General features: G+C 38.3%; 1 protein-coding gene across 3 annotated transcripts in view; it reads left to right on the top strand.

Moving 5' to 3' along the window:
* The window catches only part of IGF1 (insulin like growth factor 1), a 75748-nt gene extending 56706 nt beyond the window's left edge, over window positions 1-19042 (top strand). For all 3 annotated transcript variants that reach the window (XM_067697738.1, XM_067697739.1, XM_067697740.1), the window contains one exon: window positions 12659-19042. In XM_067697738.1, the coding sequence (XP_067553839.1) occupies window positions 12659-12684 (26 nt within the window). In that variant the 3' untranslated portion in view covers window positions 12685-19042. The remainder of the gene's footprint in view (window positions 1-12658) is intronic.
* Window positions 19043-19415: the final 373 nt, after the last annotated feature.

The raw sequence follows: 19415 nt of genomic DNA, 5'->3' as shown, positions 1-19415 counted from the left end.
TATGAGAGGAGGTCACTGAACTTTTCTGTGTGCACTTTGGAATCAGACATAAAAGATGTATTAGTGTGATAGGGCTGCCATAATAAAGTGCCACAGACATTTTCACACATTTCTGGAGGCTGGAAGTCCAAGATCAAGGTGTTGTCAGGGTCAGTTCCTCCAGGGACCTGGGAGGGAAGGATCTGTTTCTAGTCTCTTTCCTTGGTTTGGAATTGGCCTTCTTTTCTCTGTGTTTGCACATCATCTTCCCTCTATACAAATCTCTGTACCCAGATTTCCTCTTCTCATAAGGACACCAGTTATATTGGAGTAGGACCCATCATAATGACCTTATTTTCACTTAAATATCTGTGTAAAGACCCTATCTCCAAATACAATCACATTCTGAGGTACTGGGGTTTAGGACTTCAACATATGAATTTGGTGGGGGACACAATTCAGCCCCAAACCAAAGACTTCTGATGTTTGACTACTGCCTTGTGATTCCATCACCTATAAAATTCTCTCCCTCCCCCCACCCTCTCTCTCACGCATGCACACACACACACACACACACACACACACACACACACAAATCTAGATTTTTAGACTTGAAGTCCTATGAGTTTCTGCTCCATGGAAATACTAGGGCCATGTTACGTTAGAGCTGCAAAAATCATTTGCTTCAATCCCTTCATTTTGAAGATAAGGATACTGAGATCCAGAAATGGGTAAAGACAGGCTTGGGTTCTAAGCCACCCTCCTCTGGCCAACAGAGAACAGCATACAATCAACAGGGACTAAGAAAGAATTCCAAAAGGAAAAGATAGGGTGGAAATGGCCACATGAAGCCCGCTACTAATTTAATATTTTCCATCAGAAGGAAGGGGATGAAAGAGAGTAAGAGCAGTAGATTTTCCTGAGGGTAAAGAAAAGTCAAGTAGAATCACAGAATTTGAGTCTTAGAGATTTTCTCCTTCAGCTTCCTTGATTTAAACAGTAGGGTTAGGGTCTTCATAGATAATAAAGCAAAAAGCCTCAAGATCATGCAAATTGTGAATTATAAGAGGGGAGAGAGGGTACAAGAGAGAAGTGCTCAGCCAAGCAAACGATGACACTTGGAGTAAGAGGATGACAACCAAGAAGTGAAGCATTTCATCGAAGTAGCCTACTTTGAAGATGTCATGGTATAAAGGAACATTCATTCTACCTGTCCTTCATGCCCCAGCCATGCTTTCTACTTCAGGATCATCCTTCCTCCATGGGTCACTGAAAACCCAGGATATATAATATATGGAGATGCCCAAGGCTCAAGCCAGGAAGGAGGAAAAGGTCTGATCACAAGCATGTCAAAGCGCCACATGGGAGCCAAGACACTGCTGTTATGGTTGCAAAGTAGGTCCTGGCTTATTAGAACAGACAAAAGCCAGGCTGCTGCCTGAGCCCATCTGGCCAGCCACCTTATTCAGGAGATGCCCAGTTCTCCTTCTGATACATACATGCTTTGGAACCAGCCTCAGGCATAAGCCAATACCTACTGTTTCTACCACCGGAGAGTAACCCCACAAACAGCGATGGCTTTTCAAGGGACCACAGTTTGGTAGAAGAATTAACAGTTCATGTCCTATGGAAAGATTTCTTAGAAGATTATCCCTTCCCTTTTTCCTTGATGACTGAATCAATGTCAGTTATAACACAGGGCTTTGGATAAACTATAGTTATACCCAATGATGAACTTCATTCAAGAAAATGTAAGGCAAAGACTTTAAAAGAAAAAAAAGGAATAGAACTTTCTAGTTAAAGAATGCTTAACTACCAGACTATTAGTTAAAACCCACTTCTTTTTACAATGGGTTTTATCAACTCTAAAGCAGTCACATTGAATGCCTACATGTGATTTCTCAATAATATGAATTAAGTAAACAGGAAGAATCTATTGTTGTCTTTCCATCTTACCCCTTCTAGAATCAGTACTAAGCACCTAGTGATACATGGCATATAATGATGGATGAAAGGATGGATGGACATGTGAGTGATATAGGGAGGGGAATAGTATTAGAGATATAGACCATAAAAGTAAGTAGCACTGCTGAGATGAAATAATTCTTTTTGTCCTTGCATAAGACAGTGAGGCAAGTGCAGCGTAAAAAAGGGAAGGCAGAGGAATTGTGCTTGCACAAGTCTTGCATATTTGGAATTTCCTACTCTAGCCAAAATTGAAATCATTCAAGAACCTACTGCTAAAGGTGGCAACTGGTTGAGTACTTTATAGTGAATGTTACGTTCCTATTCGTCCCCTCAATGCTTTCTTGAAGTGAGCAGAGTATTAATCACCATTTAAAAGCCCACTGTTTCAAATGTTTCTTTTAGGGCAAATTGATGATTGTGTGTAAAACTATCAGGAATATGTAAGGAATCATGATCCTTAAATTATTGAAAATATTTTTATTTAGTACCTATGATGTGCAAACCTCTGTACAAGGCAGGAAGGAGAATTATAAAGATTGGAGAGACAATAAAACATAGTGGTTAAGAGTACAGAATCTAGAACCAGACTGCCTGCGTTCAAATTCTGGCTATTTCACTTAATAGCTGGATGGCCTTGGGAGAATCATGTAATTTACCTGTGCCTCAGTTTCCTCATCTGCCAAATGGGAGTAATCATTGAATCTACCTCATAGAGTTGTGAGGATTTATTGAGATTGTGTGTGTGTGTGCATACAAATATATATTATAGTGTTTAAAATGGTGCCTGGCACATAGTAAGCACTATTAAATTTTTAGTTGATATTATGTTACTTAGTTCTTAAAATTAGAGCCATCTGAAAAAGAAATAGGTCTCCTCAAGTAGGAGCGAGGCTCCTATTAACAAAAACTTCAAGCTCAAGCTTACCAACACTTTCTAGTGACATGGTAGTGTGTTTCGAGCATATGATAGGAAAAGAGAACTCGATGACCTAAGAATCCTTCCAACCCAGAGAACCCCAGTTCTGTGAATTATTCCAGCTTCGGTGGAAGCTCGGCTGTCCCACGTGAAGAACCGTTAACTTTTATTTTGAGGTCATAGAATGAACTTTCAGAAAACCACTATTTTTCTCAACCAGCTAAAATCAAATGTAATATGTGTTTTCATTTCATGGTGCCTGAGGAAAATTTAATTGTAGCATGAACTCCAGCTCTTACTAGTTTAAAGTAAAATTGCCAAAATAAATAAAAATGTGGGATATTTCCGGGCTCACACAGCTTCCGGGACATTTCAGTTTCTAGGGCTGCCGATCCGGTGCCTCTCACAAACATTTGATCTTCTTTCAAACATCTCTTGAAAACAAACAAAACCTCATATAGCTTGTAATGTGCGTGCTCTTAGGATGTAAGGGTGGAAAAGAAATGAGCTCCCGAAGAGCCCCTCCCCTACTCTCTCCTCCATCTCCTGTCTCCCTCCCATGATCACCAACAGGAAACAATGTTTTCTTAAGTAAACTTTGCAATTTCTCAAGTCCACTTGCATCCATGGGGGAGGATGAGGTCTATTGTCTTTGCTTGCCTATGTGAAGGGAATAGGGCTTTTGGCAATATTTACTAGAAAACAAGGAGCTGACTTTTAATCCAAGGGGAAAGTTGATAGTCTGGAGTTAAAGTGGAAGCCTTTGGTAGCAAGGAAAAGGTAAATCATTTTAGAGGAAGCAGAATGCCGTTTATGAGGTTTGAAATATCCACTATAGAATTCCTCAGTGATTAAAAGCCCAGCTACTGAATCCTTGGAAAATCAGTGACAATATGTATTGACCTAGGCAAGATAAGTTCACTTTTAAAGAAGGAACAGGCAAGGTTAGCAAAGGTTCTTCAGTGGCCACTAAACTTCCAGACCTGCAAGGTCAAAATCAGCTTCTCCATCCTCAGAGGCCTAACTGAAATCTGAGTACCTTTCCCTGATACCCATCTATTTGGGACTCCTTCTTTAATGGGACTCCTTTAACAGCCTTAGTGCTACCTCATTTTTATCTAGCAACCAAAAGAGATGGTTTAGAAATATATACTCACATTTAAACTCAAGTAGAGAGAAATGGAAATTGAGAACAGCATGGAAATTATGAGAGATGTGGGGCAACGGGTCTATGAGTCCATGTCTGGTACTTCTAGAGAGAAGAAACTTCTCACCGCACTAGGAACTCAATCATAGCTCAATGGGCCATTGCTAGATAAGTAACAAGAGCTAGAAAACATTTTCCAAAATTTCCATCTATATTTTATTCACTAATGTGGTTACAGTTTTAAGACCCATTGGTCAGAAAACTAACTCTTTTGAAAAAGTAGAGGTTTGATAGAAATAAGAATGCTAAAAGTCCATCCAACTAATTTTAATTCTAAATACCCTTGTGGTAATTTACAATCTGTAGTTAACTACAGCAAATACTTTTGAAGGGAAGGAGATTATTTTCTCTTTTTTGCTTTTTCTCTGTGCGTGTGTGTGTGTGTGTGTGTGTGTGCGTGCGTGCGTGCACGCTGGGATTCACATGCCAAAATTCTTACAAAATTCTGTGTAAAATATATAAACATTCACGTGGAGCTTTCTGTCTGGACAGCTCCAAGAGGTCATGTAATCAAAGACCAACCAGCTCCGCCATCCATGAAAATATGATGCACTATTTTCACAGCTGTAGGTAACAATTATGGAAAGACAAAAATTCTAAATGATTACAAGTAAGACCATGGCAGGTTGAGGGTTTGGTAAAGATTCCTAATCAGTTGACGATTGTAGACTTGGGAACATGTGATATTTATGTCATGGTATGAGTGTGGCAAGCTTGAATCATTCATGAGGCATTGGAGGACTAGAAAAAATGAAAAGTATAAAGGAATCAATAAATATATAGCATTATTTTGTCAGTATTGGTTGACCAAGGCCACGATTGGATGGCTCCGGTTTGTCTCTGTCAATAATGATATTTGTTTCCTTCTTCAAAAAACGCTTGTATGGAAGTAAAAGTACTTTTGGCACAATGCAATGATTCTGATTTTTTTAAAACTGTATACACGCATGAATTATTCTTGCACCATTTTCTGTCTTGGAAAAGCACTGGCTGGCACCATGCATGTTTACTCTTATATGCTGAAGGCTCCCATCAACCTCAAACAGATGCAAATCACTTTAACTTGTCATTGTGTTATTTTGTTCATCCTAAAAGTTCAGAAGAGCCTTCCAAACTTGCAAAATTTCTCTCAATTCAGTGAGGAGGAAAATTCAGAACACAGTATTTGAATGTTCTGCCCAGATTTGTCACACACACAAAGAATGAGTGGAAGAGGGCAACACCCTTTCCTACTAATCCTCTGAACTCATCACTATTGCGTTGAAATGACACTAAAAGGTAACAACCCTGAGCCTTGCATCTCCCCAGAATATTATAATATAAATTACCACATACATGAGTTTAAGTACTCCAGCATATGTTGTATGTCAGATGAAACAATGCCATTTTGGAGGCTTAAGAGAAAAAGAATAATCAAATCCAGTTTTTAGGTAAAAATGTGCTGAATCTTTAGTACATATCAGTGAAATTGCTAGAATCTGGTGTTCCACTTTTTTAAATACCACAACATTTGAACCTTTCAGCAATTCCAAAATCAACTCCCCCTGGGAAAGATACTGTGCTTAAAGTTTTTTTTCTTAATTTAAAAATGTAAAACAAACACAAACAGCTAACTAAACAGGCTGCCCATATAATCAACAGTCTAAGCAGCCCTGAAGTATTTTACAACATCCTTCAAGACTATTAAAGGCAACATAAATAACTATTGCCAGCAAGGGAAAATACCCTTCAGCTTTTTTTTTCCCTTTCCTTTTTTTTTTTTTTTTTTTTGGCTGCATTGGGTCTTTGTTGCTGCGGGCGGGCTTTCTCTAGTTGTGGTGAGCGGGAGCTACTCTTTGTTGCAGTGCGTGGGCGTCTCACTGCGGTGGCTTCTCTTGTTGCGGAGCAAGGGCACTAGGTGTGTGGGCTTCCGTAGTTGTGGCACGCGGGCTCAGTAGTTGTGGTTCGTGGGCTCTAGAGTGCAGGCTCAGTAGTTGTGGCACACGGGCTTAGTTTCTCTGTGGCATGTGGGATCTTCCCGGACCAGGGCTCAAACCCACGTCCCCTGCATTGGGACAGATTCTTAACCACTGCGCCACCAGGGAAGTCCCTCCCTTTCGTTTCTTCTTTTTTTTTTTTCTTTTTCAGGCTTTTAAACCATTTTGGTAGCTATTTCTTTCTTTTTTTTTTTTGAGTAAGTTATACGCTTGGAATTGCATTTATTATTATTATTTTTTAAACATCTTTATTGGAGTATAATTGCTTTACAATGGTGTGTTAGTTTCTGCTGGTAGTGATTTCTTACATCACAGATAGAAATACTTGAAACAGAGTCAGGTGGTGTCCCTTGAAAAATAAGAAAGTTGCCAAGACAGGATAATCTGTGAATAATTATGGGATAAATACACTCCCTAAACCTGGGGATTCCTAGGGATGTACAGTCACTAGAAAAAAGAGCTATACATCTGCTATCCCAGCACTCAAGGGAGCCCTGGGCACCCAGTAAATAACTACTCTTTCACCAGCCAGAGAAAGGGCAGCACCCAAGCATGGGGCGTGCTTTGACAACAGTAACTATTTTTTAAAAGGCAATAATAATAGCTGTTATTTATTAGGCATATGCTCTGTGGTAAGCACTATCACGAATCACCTCATTCAATCTTCAGTGTTAGCCTGTGAGGTAAATGCTATAATTACCCGCATTGCACAGATTAGAAAACTTGGGCTAAGGGCAGCTAAATGTCTTGCCAAGATCTTGCCCTAACAAGTGGTCAGACCAGAATCCAAACTCAAGACAGACTCTAGCGTTTTAATCATGCATTGTGCTCTCTCTTCTGCATTTCTTCACTGATATATTACTGTACTGCAACCCGCCAGTTGTAAGTTCTGAGACCGGAGTGGGCTCTGTGCACAGCAGGAAGTAGGAAGCCATGCAAGGCTTGCTATGACCTGAACTCTATCCCACCACTCCTGCAGGAGATTTAAATCAATTTAACAAGCATTTCCTGGTTTGCCACTTTGCTCAAAGCAACATGCATCCAGGGAGGAGACAGAGGTGCAGGAACAATGCTACCTGCCCTCAAGGAGCTTACTTGTTAGTGGGGAAGTGAACACTTACATAATTTATGCCACAGCACATCAATGCTCTAACAAAGGTAGACCCAGAGTGTATTCTGACAGCACAGAAGCCAGAACAGACTGGTGTTGCCATCAAGTTCACAAAATAGATCTAAACCAAGGGCCCTTGAAACAGTAGGCTCTCTTGCATACAACTCTGCCAGGTAAATGTGTAAGGGTGATCACATACAATCATAACATTATGAGGTGGGTGCTCTTACCCCACCCTTTCATTTTACAAAACAGGAAACAGAAGGAGAGAAGAATGTAGTGATTGTCAAAGGTCACACAATTCTGTGCTGGGAGCTGGGAGCTTAGGTATGTAAGTCCAGGACCTCCGAGAAACATAAATGAGACTAGGTTAAAGGAGCAAGGATTTCATTAGGGGAAATGCCCGTGTGAAAAGCAATAGGAGAGGGTCAGGGAAGCCTGAACAAGCCATCAGAATGCAATGCAAGTCTGACCCCAGTGAAGCAGAGGAAGAGAGACAGTTGGGTGGAAGCATCCTAGACTGCTGAACAGTCTAAGCAAAGTTCAGCAAAGCCACTGAGGAGCCCTGGAGCCAAAGCTGGCCAATAAAAGAATCTTGTGTTTCCCAGAAATTGGGTCTGCCTTGGTTTCCCCACCATACTCTTCTTGAGCTATGGGAGGGGCATGCCAGGCCCATCCACTATGGCCAGAGGAGACAATCATATTGGAAAAAATGTGCATTCCCACTATAACCGCATAAAAGATAGGATGAGGTCTTTCCAGAAAAAATAAGTAAATAAGAGGCTGAGCAGACCAACACTGTGCCCAGACTATACATCTCTCACTTTGTTAAAGAGGCAGTTACTCCACCAGGAGCATACATCTCTTGAAAAGTGCACTTTGTCCTTTGGTTTTAAAAGTCACATCCCAAAGCACTGAGTTGATTGCATGACACTCACTCTGCTTGGCTCCCAGAGATGAAAGACTGACCTCACTCTCCTGGAATTTGAACTTGTAATCCCCCAAAATAACAAGACATCAAAGTTGATGTTGAGACATCTAAATCATCCTCTACAATTCCACGTGTCTCCAGACCAAGCCAGAAAAATAGCTAGAGCACATCCTTTTCAACAGGTAAAGAGCTGACATCTGGGCCATCTCTTCAATCATACACTGCTCTTTCTTTTTTCCATTTTGCCCTGTTAAGGAGAAGGTCAATGCTCAGTTAGAACTTTATGCTGTGCAGTAGGCTGCTAACATTCCATGATGGATGGTATTTGCCTAGTCTTTTTTATACGGTGCCAGTCTTTTCTTAGACTTTATGTCATACAATACCTAACTTGTTTGCAGTGGGTGGAGATGGAAACAGAGTCTACTGAAAACATCACTGCTCCCTCCCTAAAATGTAAAGGGCCTATTATCATCCTTCTTTTAGATTCTGTCTCTTGGGCAAAATCTCATAAAGATAGGCAGGGAGAAAATAAGGGCTTATAACATCTGCAGGGTTAGCTTTTGTTAAATGAATGCTGTGCTACTAGACCTCTATCACTAACCATAAAAACAGGAGTCAGCTCACATGTGATAAGGGAGGGCATCCACTTCCCTAGAGTCTTGCCTTACCCTCCAAACCAGCATCTACCACCATTTGGGATCATGGGCAGCTCATGACATTATCAGTTATCGGAATTGGATTTTGAGGCACTAGATATTGTCTTACCTCTTAGAGAGGCAGTATGGCAGAGTGGCTAACTGGTGAGCTCCAGAATCAGAAGGGACTGATACAAATTCCAACCGTGGTCACATCTTCACTGTAAGAAACTAGGAAAGTTGTTTAGCTTTTATAAGCTTCATATTCCATAAAGGTAAAATGGGCAAGGCACTAGTACCCATCTCCAAGAGAACTATGAGAATTAACTAAGAGAATGTATACAATTAGCACCTTATAACACAGTGTCCAGAACATACAAATGTTCAAGTGATAGAATTGTTATCCTTTTATTAAAATAATAAATTATTTTACTATTAGATCTAGGTCTATTGATTTGTTCCTATGGGACCTCAAGCAAGTCATTAAATCTTAGGGAACCTCAGATTGTGAATGAGACAGATGCAAACAACATCATCTCACAAGGTTGTTGGGAGGGTTCACTGACTACTGTGTAAACTGTAAAGTGTGTGCAAATTTTAATCAAGATTACTAGTATTGTCATTGTCATTAGCTCTCAGCAATCTTAATCCAAAAGTTTGTGGATAGCTTTCCTTTGGAAAAAACCAAGAGCTAGGATGTGCTAAGAGATAAGGAGGAATATGAATGACCCCTTCAGGGCATTTTCCAGCTTCCTAAATACCTGTGTACGGTACACACTGTGTAATAAAGTATATCACAAATTAACCCCTATCAAACCTATTTCCTCGTGAGTTGGTTAACCCTTCCTTCAGAGGGTATATTTCCTCAACCAACCCCAGTGAGCTAAAGGACCAGCATTTTTTTTGTAAATAATCTTACCTTCCCTGGTGTCAATAGGAAACAGTATTTACTCACTACTGTTTTCCTTTCAAAAATCTGTCTAGTTACATACTAGAAACAGTTTCAGCTGGTTTGTTTGTCTTGGACAAGCTGTTGAAGAGAAACGTTTTTGCTTGGCTGAATGTGGGACAGTTTCCTAACCCCTTCAAGAAGTGCGTTGAAGGTGGGCGCCAGCCCCGACGGCTGCTTCTGACATGCCTCCACTTGCCACCCATTGTCAGGTGGCCCGCGTCATTAAATTAAGACAATGAGCAAAGCAACAGATGCAACTGAGACTAAATCCCTGAGTGCCTTTGTTTTGTCACTGTCATTGTCTGCAACAAAGAAGTCACATGTGAGAGCCCGGGAAGAGAGCCAATGCAAACCAGACGACATCCCAGCTGGTTTTGAATGGCCTCCACCGTACGCCTGTGTGCATGGGAACCATGCTGCCTGGAGCAGTGTCAGCTTTAACAAGTGAGTGAGTTTCTGCCCATGACTTTGCTGCGATGCCGAAACAGACCCAGAAGAAATAGGCCAGAAGATCCCTCCACTCAGACTTTGCACTTTACACTTCTGCTTTGAGGGAAAAAGAATCTCTCTGTTGGGGAGAAGAATAAGATCTATATGGTTGGCCAAGCTAACCCCAATCCTTTTTGCTACAGCCCTCATGAATTTGAAGAGGGAAGCACAGAAGATACCTGAATTTTTTCTTCTGGAAATCTGAGATTAATTTGGCTTGAGAGGAAGACTGGAGATTAAATACCTCATGTGCTTTCTTTTTACTTGTTACCATCTCATTCTGGAGCATTTTCCTAGTTGGGGCTTTATCCAGATTCTTAAAAATCTTCTTTTTCTAAGCTGGCATGCCTCTTAAACAGAAAAAGAGGTAAAACCCAAGTTAGGGTATTTTTAGACCTGTTGGTAAATTTGGTTACTAGTTTGATAGACTGATAGTGTCCTTAATAATAGCGATTGTGGGGTTTTGATGAGCCATATAAAATCAGCAGGGTCTACTGAGAACTGAACAGGAATGTTTCAAGGAGTTTGGGACAACAGTGTCTCTACTCTGTAGCCCCATATGTCTTTCTTCCATTTTCTGGAGAACTCCTTTAAGGAAGCAGATTAAAAGGTAAGATTAGGAAGGAATACAAACTTTACTGTTAGCTTAACAGCGGAGCAACAAATGCGTAGAAGTTGTACGATATTTGGGGGGAAAGTGGCAGGATGTTAAATGACAGCATTTCAAGCTATACAAGTGCCCAATTTCTCCCCACAGCATTTCAAGCTATCCTATACAAGTGCCCAATTTCTCCCCACAAAGTTTTTTTCAGTGGCCACTGAGCTAGATATTTTACTAAACATCTTTACACAATGATCTTCCTTCTATTCAGTAGGTACCAGATATTTTGACCGTCAACTCACAAAGTGCTAACTTGCTTTTATAAAGGTCTTGGTGATAACTCTAATGTTCCAGGTAGAGCCGAAAAACATGTGTAAGAAAAATTATCAAATCCCTACGGGTCTTCGTCAACAGGTACAACTTCCAGGGACTGGTAGTTGATACTGCCCCACCTTCTTACCCTCTCCAGTTCTCGGGGCTAAGTGATCTCCAAGGTCCCTTACACTGATCTCTAAACTTCTAACAACGATTGGGTGATTGATCATTTCCTTAGCCAGAAGGAAGAATTTGGAGATTCCAGTCACCATGGTGAGAATTCTTGGTTTTGGTCTGGATGGAAAATGTTCCCAGGAAAAAGGACACTGAATCCTTGAACCTCGCTCTGTACCAATAATTATCTACTACATCCTTCTCTAAGGGCCTCCTGACTAGAAGTGAAATCAAGACAAGCAGCACCTGATGTTTATGCATGCAAATGTTATTTCCTCCCAGATTTTATGTTACATCTTATTTGTCTAAATTAATGTTGCTATTTAAGTATATTCAAGGATAAAATAATAATTACAGAAAAAGTATAATGACTTGATTCTTCACATTATCAGAGGTCCATTATATTCATTCATTCATTCAATTCATTCTATAGCTATTTATGGAGCACCTGAAATGTTCTGGGCACTGCTCTAGACATGGGGCTGTAACAGTGAACAGAGACAACTCCCTACTGTCATAGGGCTTCTAAGCAAAACTCAATATTCCTTGGATAACAGAATTGCTTGTTGATAGGTGAATGGTAGCACCAAAGCAAGGAATCCAGAATTTTTAATCCAAGAATGGTTACTTTCCAATAAAGATGAAATAATAATAATAAGAGTAAATAACAATTGGTAATACTTACATAGTGCTTACCATGTGCCAGGCCTATTATAAGTGCTTTTATGTTCTAATTCTTTAATCCTTAATCCTACAATGTAGAAACTATTATTATCCTAGTTTATGGATGAAATTGAGACACAAGAGATTGTCACTTGCACAAGTTCACATAGCTAGAAAATGGAAGAGCTGGATTTGAGCACAGCTTAGAATGTCTGTGACTTTATAGATTCTAAATCAACTACAAAAATTCCCAATCTTCTAAAGCTCTGCCTCTCTCCAAAGGAGATAAAGAAAAAATGAAAAAGAAATAGCTCCTTTTTACAAAAACTAAAACAGAACAAAATGCAATAAAACAACAGAGGATGGTCCCAAAATGTGATTTTTTTTCCTCACTAGGAAAAGATGTTCCAGTCCAGAAGACAGAATTTTAAAGGCTCTCCTTCCTGTCAAGGAATCTGTGATAGTAGCTGATGAATAAAAACACATTTTTGTGTAATTATAAAGCAATCTGTGGTTCCCATGCCATCAAGGATAAAGAGAAGCCTGAGTGAGGTTTGGCTAAACTAAAAACTACAGGCCCATCTACCTATATGTCTTTCTCAGAAAAACTTGGCCCAAGCTGTCTGTTAAATTGAGTGGTGAGGCATAGATATGAAAGGTTGAGACCCAATGTTAGAAATAGATAGGTAGGATACAAAAAACTTCATCAAAGTAATGTCACTTTTTCTCCCTTATTTGTAGGAAGTACATTTGAAGAACACAAGTAGAGGGAGTGCAGGAAGCAAGAACTACAGAATGTAGGAAGACCTTCCTGAAGAGTGAAGAATGACATGCCACTGGCAGGATCCTTTGCTCTGCACGAGTTACCTGTTAAACACCAGAAGACCTACCAAAAAAATAAGTTTGATAACATTTCAAAAGATGGGCATTCCCCCCAATGAAATACGCAAGTAAACATTCCAACAATGTCTTTAGGAGTGATTGTTAAAAGCTTTGCACCTTGCAAAATGGTCCTGGAGTTGGTAGATTGCTGTTGATCCTTTATCAATAATGTTCTATAGAGAAAATATATATAGAGATCTTAGTCCCTGCCTCTCAAGAGCCACAAATGCATGGGTGTTATATAGATCCAGTTGCACTACATTTGTCTCTGAATCTTGGCTGCTAGAGACATTCATTCAGCAGCCTTATCTAAGTGGTTTATTAATTTTTTTATTTGCACTTCTTTCTACGCAACACAGGCTGTTTGTTTTACAGTGTCTGGTAATCTTGTTCGTCTATCCCCCTCCCCCCTTCATCACCTTTTTATTTGCCAAATTTGGCCTCCTCAATAGCAGCAGCAAGCAGTCAAATAGAACACCAATTTTTAACCCACGAGATTCCATCTGTGGCATTTGTACCAAACATAAGTTGGATGCATTTATTTTAGACACAAAGCTTTATTATTTCCACATCTTGCTAAAAAAAATTGCAAGTAGTTGCAACTTTGAGGCCAATCATTTTAGGCATATGTTTTAAGCATAGAAAGTCTCAAACTCTGAATGGTTCCTTCAAATGATGAGTGAGTGTGCGACCTAATCAGTACTTCTCTCTTTTTATTTTTTCCATATAAAGCACTATGTAAATTTAGCATGTCAATAATACAGGATGTATCAAACAGTATGTAAAACTCTGTTTTTTTAGTACAATGGTGCTATTTTGTAGTTTGTTATATGAAAGAGTCTGGCCAAAACGGTAAAAGGTGAAAGCAAATTAAAAGAGGAAGCCTGGAGCCAAAGGTGACACAGAGGGGAAGGGTACTCAAAATTTAACCATTTGGGAAAGAAAAGTTCCCCAATTACGCCTTCCAGAAGAAATAAGACACAAAGTCCACTGATGCAAATTTGATTGGCGAGTCCAGAGAGGAGTAGAAGAAGCAGAAGGCTAGGAATTTTAACAGTCCTGGTTTCTTATTCTCGCTGAAGAAACAAACATCTGCCGACTCTGTCACGGACTCACCACTCTGTGACCTTGGGCAAGTCACTTCACCTCTCTGTGCCTCAGTTTCCTCATCTGCAAAATGGGGGCAATATGTCATCTACCTACCTCACAGGGGTGGTATGAGGATTAAAAAGATAAAGCTCCAGATTTTTATCCTGAGTTGCTATGAGGGCGTCAAGATCAGAGCCCTTGAGTTGCTGGGATGCAAGGAATTCTATGAACAACTCATTCACAGCATAGCTAGAAAATTGATAAGCTGAATGCTCCTGACATGCCAGTTCTTGTCAGTGAAGCTATCCAACTAACTATCCAACTAACTAGTTGTTAAAAGCTAACAGCTCAATCTCTTTTAAAACACTTTTCAAAATAACCTAGAAATATTTGATCTGCAATTTGATTTTGAATTCTGCATTTGGATTTATGAATACAAAGTGAAAAGAGAGGAAAAGAAAAAAGGAGAAAAACAAAGATTTCTATCAGCGAAAGGATGATTATTCCATTTGCTAGCACTTACTGACTCTGCCGGGAAGTTACTAATAACCTAATAATACTTCTTTTAATATTATAAATGATACTCTATTCATTTTGAAAAACAGTTCTTTCCACTTTTCAAGTAATCTAAAAAGAGTCCCAAGATTTCAAATATTGAAATAATAACTAATAAAATGTCACAAATTTACTTTCTTTAATGAATTTTGTTCTTATCCTTGGAGATACTGATATATACATATATTTTTGGTTAAAGTATGCTTGACTAGAATTGCTAGTTGAAAGACAAACATTTCCTTCACAGCTAGAAATTTTCCCTCATGTCTGCTTAGAAGAGTGGCCTCTAGTCCTCTGTGGATGTGTCTTATCCATTCAACTGAAAACTGGTATCAAGAAAATCCAATGATGAGGACAGGTCCATGCTGACCTAGAAAATATTTCCTGTCTACATATCAAGATTTTCTTATTAAAACAATGAATCATCCATCATTCAGATCTTTTTATCTGCCTTAGAACTTTTTGGTGAAAAGCAACCAGGCTTGATTATTCCATGCAAACTATATCCCTTTTATTCTTGGAGAGTGTACATGCAAAACAAAAATAACATCTTTAGTCTTCATCCCACTGGTTCACCTCAAGGTTCAGAGGCCAGAAAAAAACAAGATTTCCTGGATCTCCGAACATATGCAAAAAGAAAGCCTATTTAATGGACACCTCTGGTCAGCCAACTAGTATTTTAACCTTAGTCCACAGTGTTATTTGAATTTAGCACCCCTGGCATGCAGAGCTATGTTCTGATCACTGTGGACAGATGTAAAAGAAACCATAGGTAATTTTGCCCTTCATCTGTCTTCTAGACATATGGGTTCTATGGAATGAGATGCTAGACCCATTTTCCCAAAATGGCACTCTGATTTTTATTTCTTATTCCTAGTGTGTACCTTTTAAAATTACTATAAACAACGCTTTACATGCAACCTTCTGCAGACCTGTAAGTTTCCAGACATAGTTGAATACGGTAACTCTAAGAGTGTCTATGACTTATTTCATTCACTTAATAATTCCGTTCACAGCAAAAAATACCCCAGTGAGGAAAGCTTACATATGTGAAGTCATATTACCCTTCTTAACTTTTTCTAGTACATAGTCCTTTCCAACTGTATCATAAATTAGCTAATTAAAAATTAACTAATTATACTAACCCACTATCTTATTTTCAAATGATTTAAAACTAGAAGACAAATTGCTGTCAACTCCAGAAGTCAGCTGATCACTATATGCTACAGCAGAACGACCTGGTACTGACAGAAGGAAGCACATAAAATCTTACAACTCAAAACTCTATAAGCTTTGCTTTAGAATTTTGAGATGAGGCAATATCAAGACGTTTATGAAAGAGCTATAAATACTGGTAAGAATGAGCTTTTAATTTATGGGTTGATTTCCAGTTTAATTGACAACACTGAATACCTAGGTCAAATTTCCATTCCCACTTCCCCAAATAGTATAATTGTATTATTCGAACATTTTAAGATGAGGAAGCTCCACTGAAAAAGTTAAAGCATCTTTCCATCAGAATCCACTCTTCTAGAGATAAAGAAAAACTCTCCCAATACCCACCCTACACACACACACACACACACACACACACACACACACACACACAGACACGTGCACACACACACTCATCCTAAGAGTCCAATGGAATACTGAGAAGAAATCACTTCCTTGAAAAATCTTAAAAAAAAAAAAAAAAAAAAAAGCCTGGCCTCCCTTGAGAATCCTTCCCCTCCTCGGAATGTCAGTGTTTGTGTAGATGAAACCATCTCATGCACTATGACTTCAGGGTTTCTGTTATTAGTTTATGCACTTGGGAGAATGCTTAAAATGGAAGATGTAGCACATTTTGCTTTCCCATTTATTGTTTGGCCAGCTATGCCAATGTGGTGCTATTGTTTCTTTAAGAAAGTACTTGACTTAAAAAAAAAAAGAAAAAAGAAAAAAAAAGAAAGCATAGACATATTTTTTTAAAGTATGAAAAAAACAATTCTTTAGATAGATGGCTTAAGAAAATAGCATTAGGTCTAGTCACCACCACCTTTCAACTTTATATCACTCACAAGTAGTGTACTGTTCACCAAATTGTGAGTTTGGGGGTGCAAGGGCAGAAGAAGGAAATTTTTTTAAGTTAGAAGGCTCCATTATTTTGTTGGCTCTCAAACTCAATAAAATTAGCAATATATTATCCAATATGAACACCTTGATTCAAGAGCATGGAGTATAAATGGGAAAGAAAAAAAAAAAAGACCTTATAGGCAAATGGCAGAACTGAAAAGATGATTAAGTTACTCATTGATTGTGTGTGTGCGCATGTGTGCGCGTGTGTGTGCATGTGTGTGCGCGCACTCTCTGCTCTAAAACAGATATTCAGCAAGTGGAGAAAATAAAAACAAAAAGAAAAATGCATAGATTCACCTTCTAAAAATAGCTTCTGCCACATCCCCCTTGAGTAATTCTTTGGAGTTTACTGGTTTATAGAAGATATTCTCCCTTCACCTAAACATCTCAAAGAGCAGTAGCTCTCATAAAAAGCAATCACTGATCTCATTGGGAAGTGTTGGCAAGTATTTCCTTCTGAGATGGGGGTTATCTACTGATAAGGAAAGAGAAGAATTTATGAGAAACCGTTGAAAGAGATGGCTAACAATCTGTGAAGATTTTTTTGTTTTTGTTTTGTTTTGTTTTTTACTTTATACAGTCTTTATGAATATCTTAATGTTCAAAAATGACTTGTTCTTTTTCTTCTTTTTTTATATTGGAATGAGGGATGATAAGTTAAACCCACATAGACTCTTTAAAACTATAGGCTAGATAGAAATGTATGTTTGACTTGTTGAAGCTATAATCAGACTATTTAAAACGTTTTTGCTATTTTTAATCTTAAAAGATTGTACTAATTTATTAGAGACAGATCCTATGTGGTTCTCTTCATAAGAAAGAGCATTCCCACTCAAATCACCTGGGCTTTCCCATCAATGTTTTCAAAAGATAAATCTGATTTATGCATCATTATGGCATCATTTATTTTGAAATTTTAAAATAAACTAAGCACGATTCTTTATGCCCCTCTCCTGCAATGCTCATAAAGTCCAGAATCTGAAGGGGCTAAAACAAGAGGAAAATTTTGTTGATTCTTTGTTTTTGGTTTGTTTGTTTGTTTTCAATGCTAGTGTTTAATCCTATAGTACATATTTGCTTATTGCTATGTTAATATTCTAAAAGACTTTCCTGTTAGGTATTAGAAACTGATACATAGATACCTTTTTTGTGTGATTTCTATTTAAAAAAAAAAAAGGAGATGAGAAGACTGTCTGAGCTTTAAGTGCGTATGGTACAGGATAAAGATACAAATTTAAATAACCAAATCCTATCTGGAACAATACTTTTTGTAGGAAACCTCTCACAGATGAGACAGAGGCCCAGGGAGTTTTTGAAACTGTCTTTTTTCCTCTTAGTCCTTGTTCATTTAGTATCTGCCTCAAAATTTTGTAGAGGGCTGACCAAGCTGAAACCCTAGAATGAAAGGGGCCTCTTTAAAGCATACATTTCACATGTTCCTTCTTAATTTATGATGCCACATTGATCTTAAACACGGTCACCGTTTCTCCCCATTCTTCAGCTGTCATTGATAAGGTCTTTCAAGAAAAAACAACTTAAAAAGAGAACACAAAAGTTCAAATGTTACTGCCCAATTGAAATGTAAGTTAAGATAGAGATAGTTTCTCCCATTTAACCCCTGCTGAATCACCTGTCACCTTCCAAATGACCTTCACAATCCTTAGAATATTCCTTTTTTAATTGTCCAGCCCTACTGTATCTAAAAATTAAACATTACTCATTTTCTTTTGCCCAAAATGCACTGATGTAAAAGTAGGAAAAATGAAAAAAGAACTCGAAAATCCCTTCCAAACCACCCATTGGCCCCACTCACCTACCCATAGCAAGGTCACTACTGTTAATCCCTTAATCTGATTTTGTTTGGATATTTATCTTGTACCTGCTGCTAAACACACTGCAGGAGGGACTCTGAAACCTCAAGCCACCTACTCACATCTCTTATCTGTGTCTGTGTATTATTAAAATGTCTATTCAAATATCAAAAACTTTCAAACATCATGTAGCTTGTATTCAGTTTATACAAAGGTCCCAAATACTATGTCAGATCTCTTTTTTGCTGAGAGAGCTAATGAAGTGTGAAAACTGGGATTACATCATGTGTTTTGCTTCATTTGTTTTTATCACATTTAGACCAAGTGTGATAAATAAACTTACAGACACTGAATTAATCTTCCCTGCTACTTTGAAACCAGAAAATAATCATTGGTCATTGATTTTATCTGTCTTAGTTCAAAAGCATATTTTTTATTAAATTAACTCTGATTGTATTTGAAATTATTATTCAATTCATTTATGGCAGAGGAATATCAATCCTAACGACTTCTAAAAATGTAACTAACTGAATCATTATCTGACATTTACTGTTTAATAAGCATATTTTGAAAATGTATGGCTAGAGCGTCATAATAAAATGATATATCTTTCTTTAGTAATTACATTAAAATTAATCATGTTTGATTAATTAGTTCTTTTGGACAATGTTGGTGTAATGTGTCATTCCTTAAGAATTCTATTGTCATGTAGCATTTTTATTAATTAAGGTCATTGCAACAAATAAACATGAAAACTTACCCAGAAAATAAAACTAATCATACACCAGAATGGAGATATCTTATAGAATTTACAGATTATATTTAAAAATAAATGTTTCAAAGAACTTGGACAAACTATGTAAGAGATGTATGAATTGTACAGTAGATGCATTAACAATAAAGCAGGTTTAAGTAACCCATCCCCACTTACCATAACCCAACAGTGAGTTATAATCCATGACAAAGCGTTTGGGAAAAGGTTTTCTATCACGTAGGGTACATAATATACAAGTAGCATTTAATACACTCCCAATATCGAG

The sequence above is a fragment of the Pseudorca crassidens genome, chromosome 11 (assembly GCF_039906515.1).
Source record: "Pseudorca crassidens isolate mPseCra1 chromosome 11, mPseCra1.hap1, whole genome shotgun sequence".
Classification (NCBI taxonomy): Eukaryota; Metazoa; Chordata; class Mammalia; order Artiodactyla; family Delphinidae; genus Pseudorca; species Pseudorca crassidens.
The sequence above is the reverse complement of the archived record's forward strand: the minus strand, read 5'-3'. Positions and strand labels throughout refer to the sequence as shown.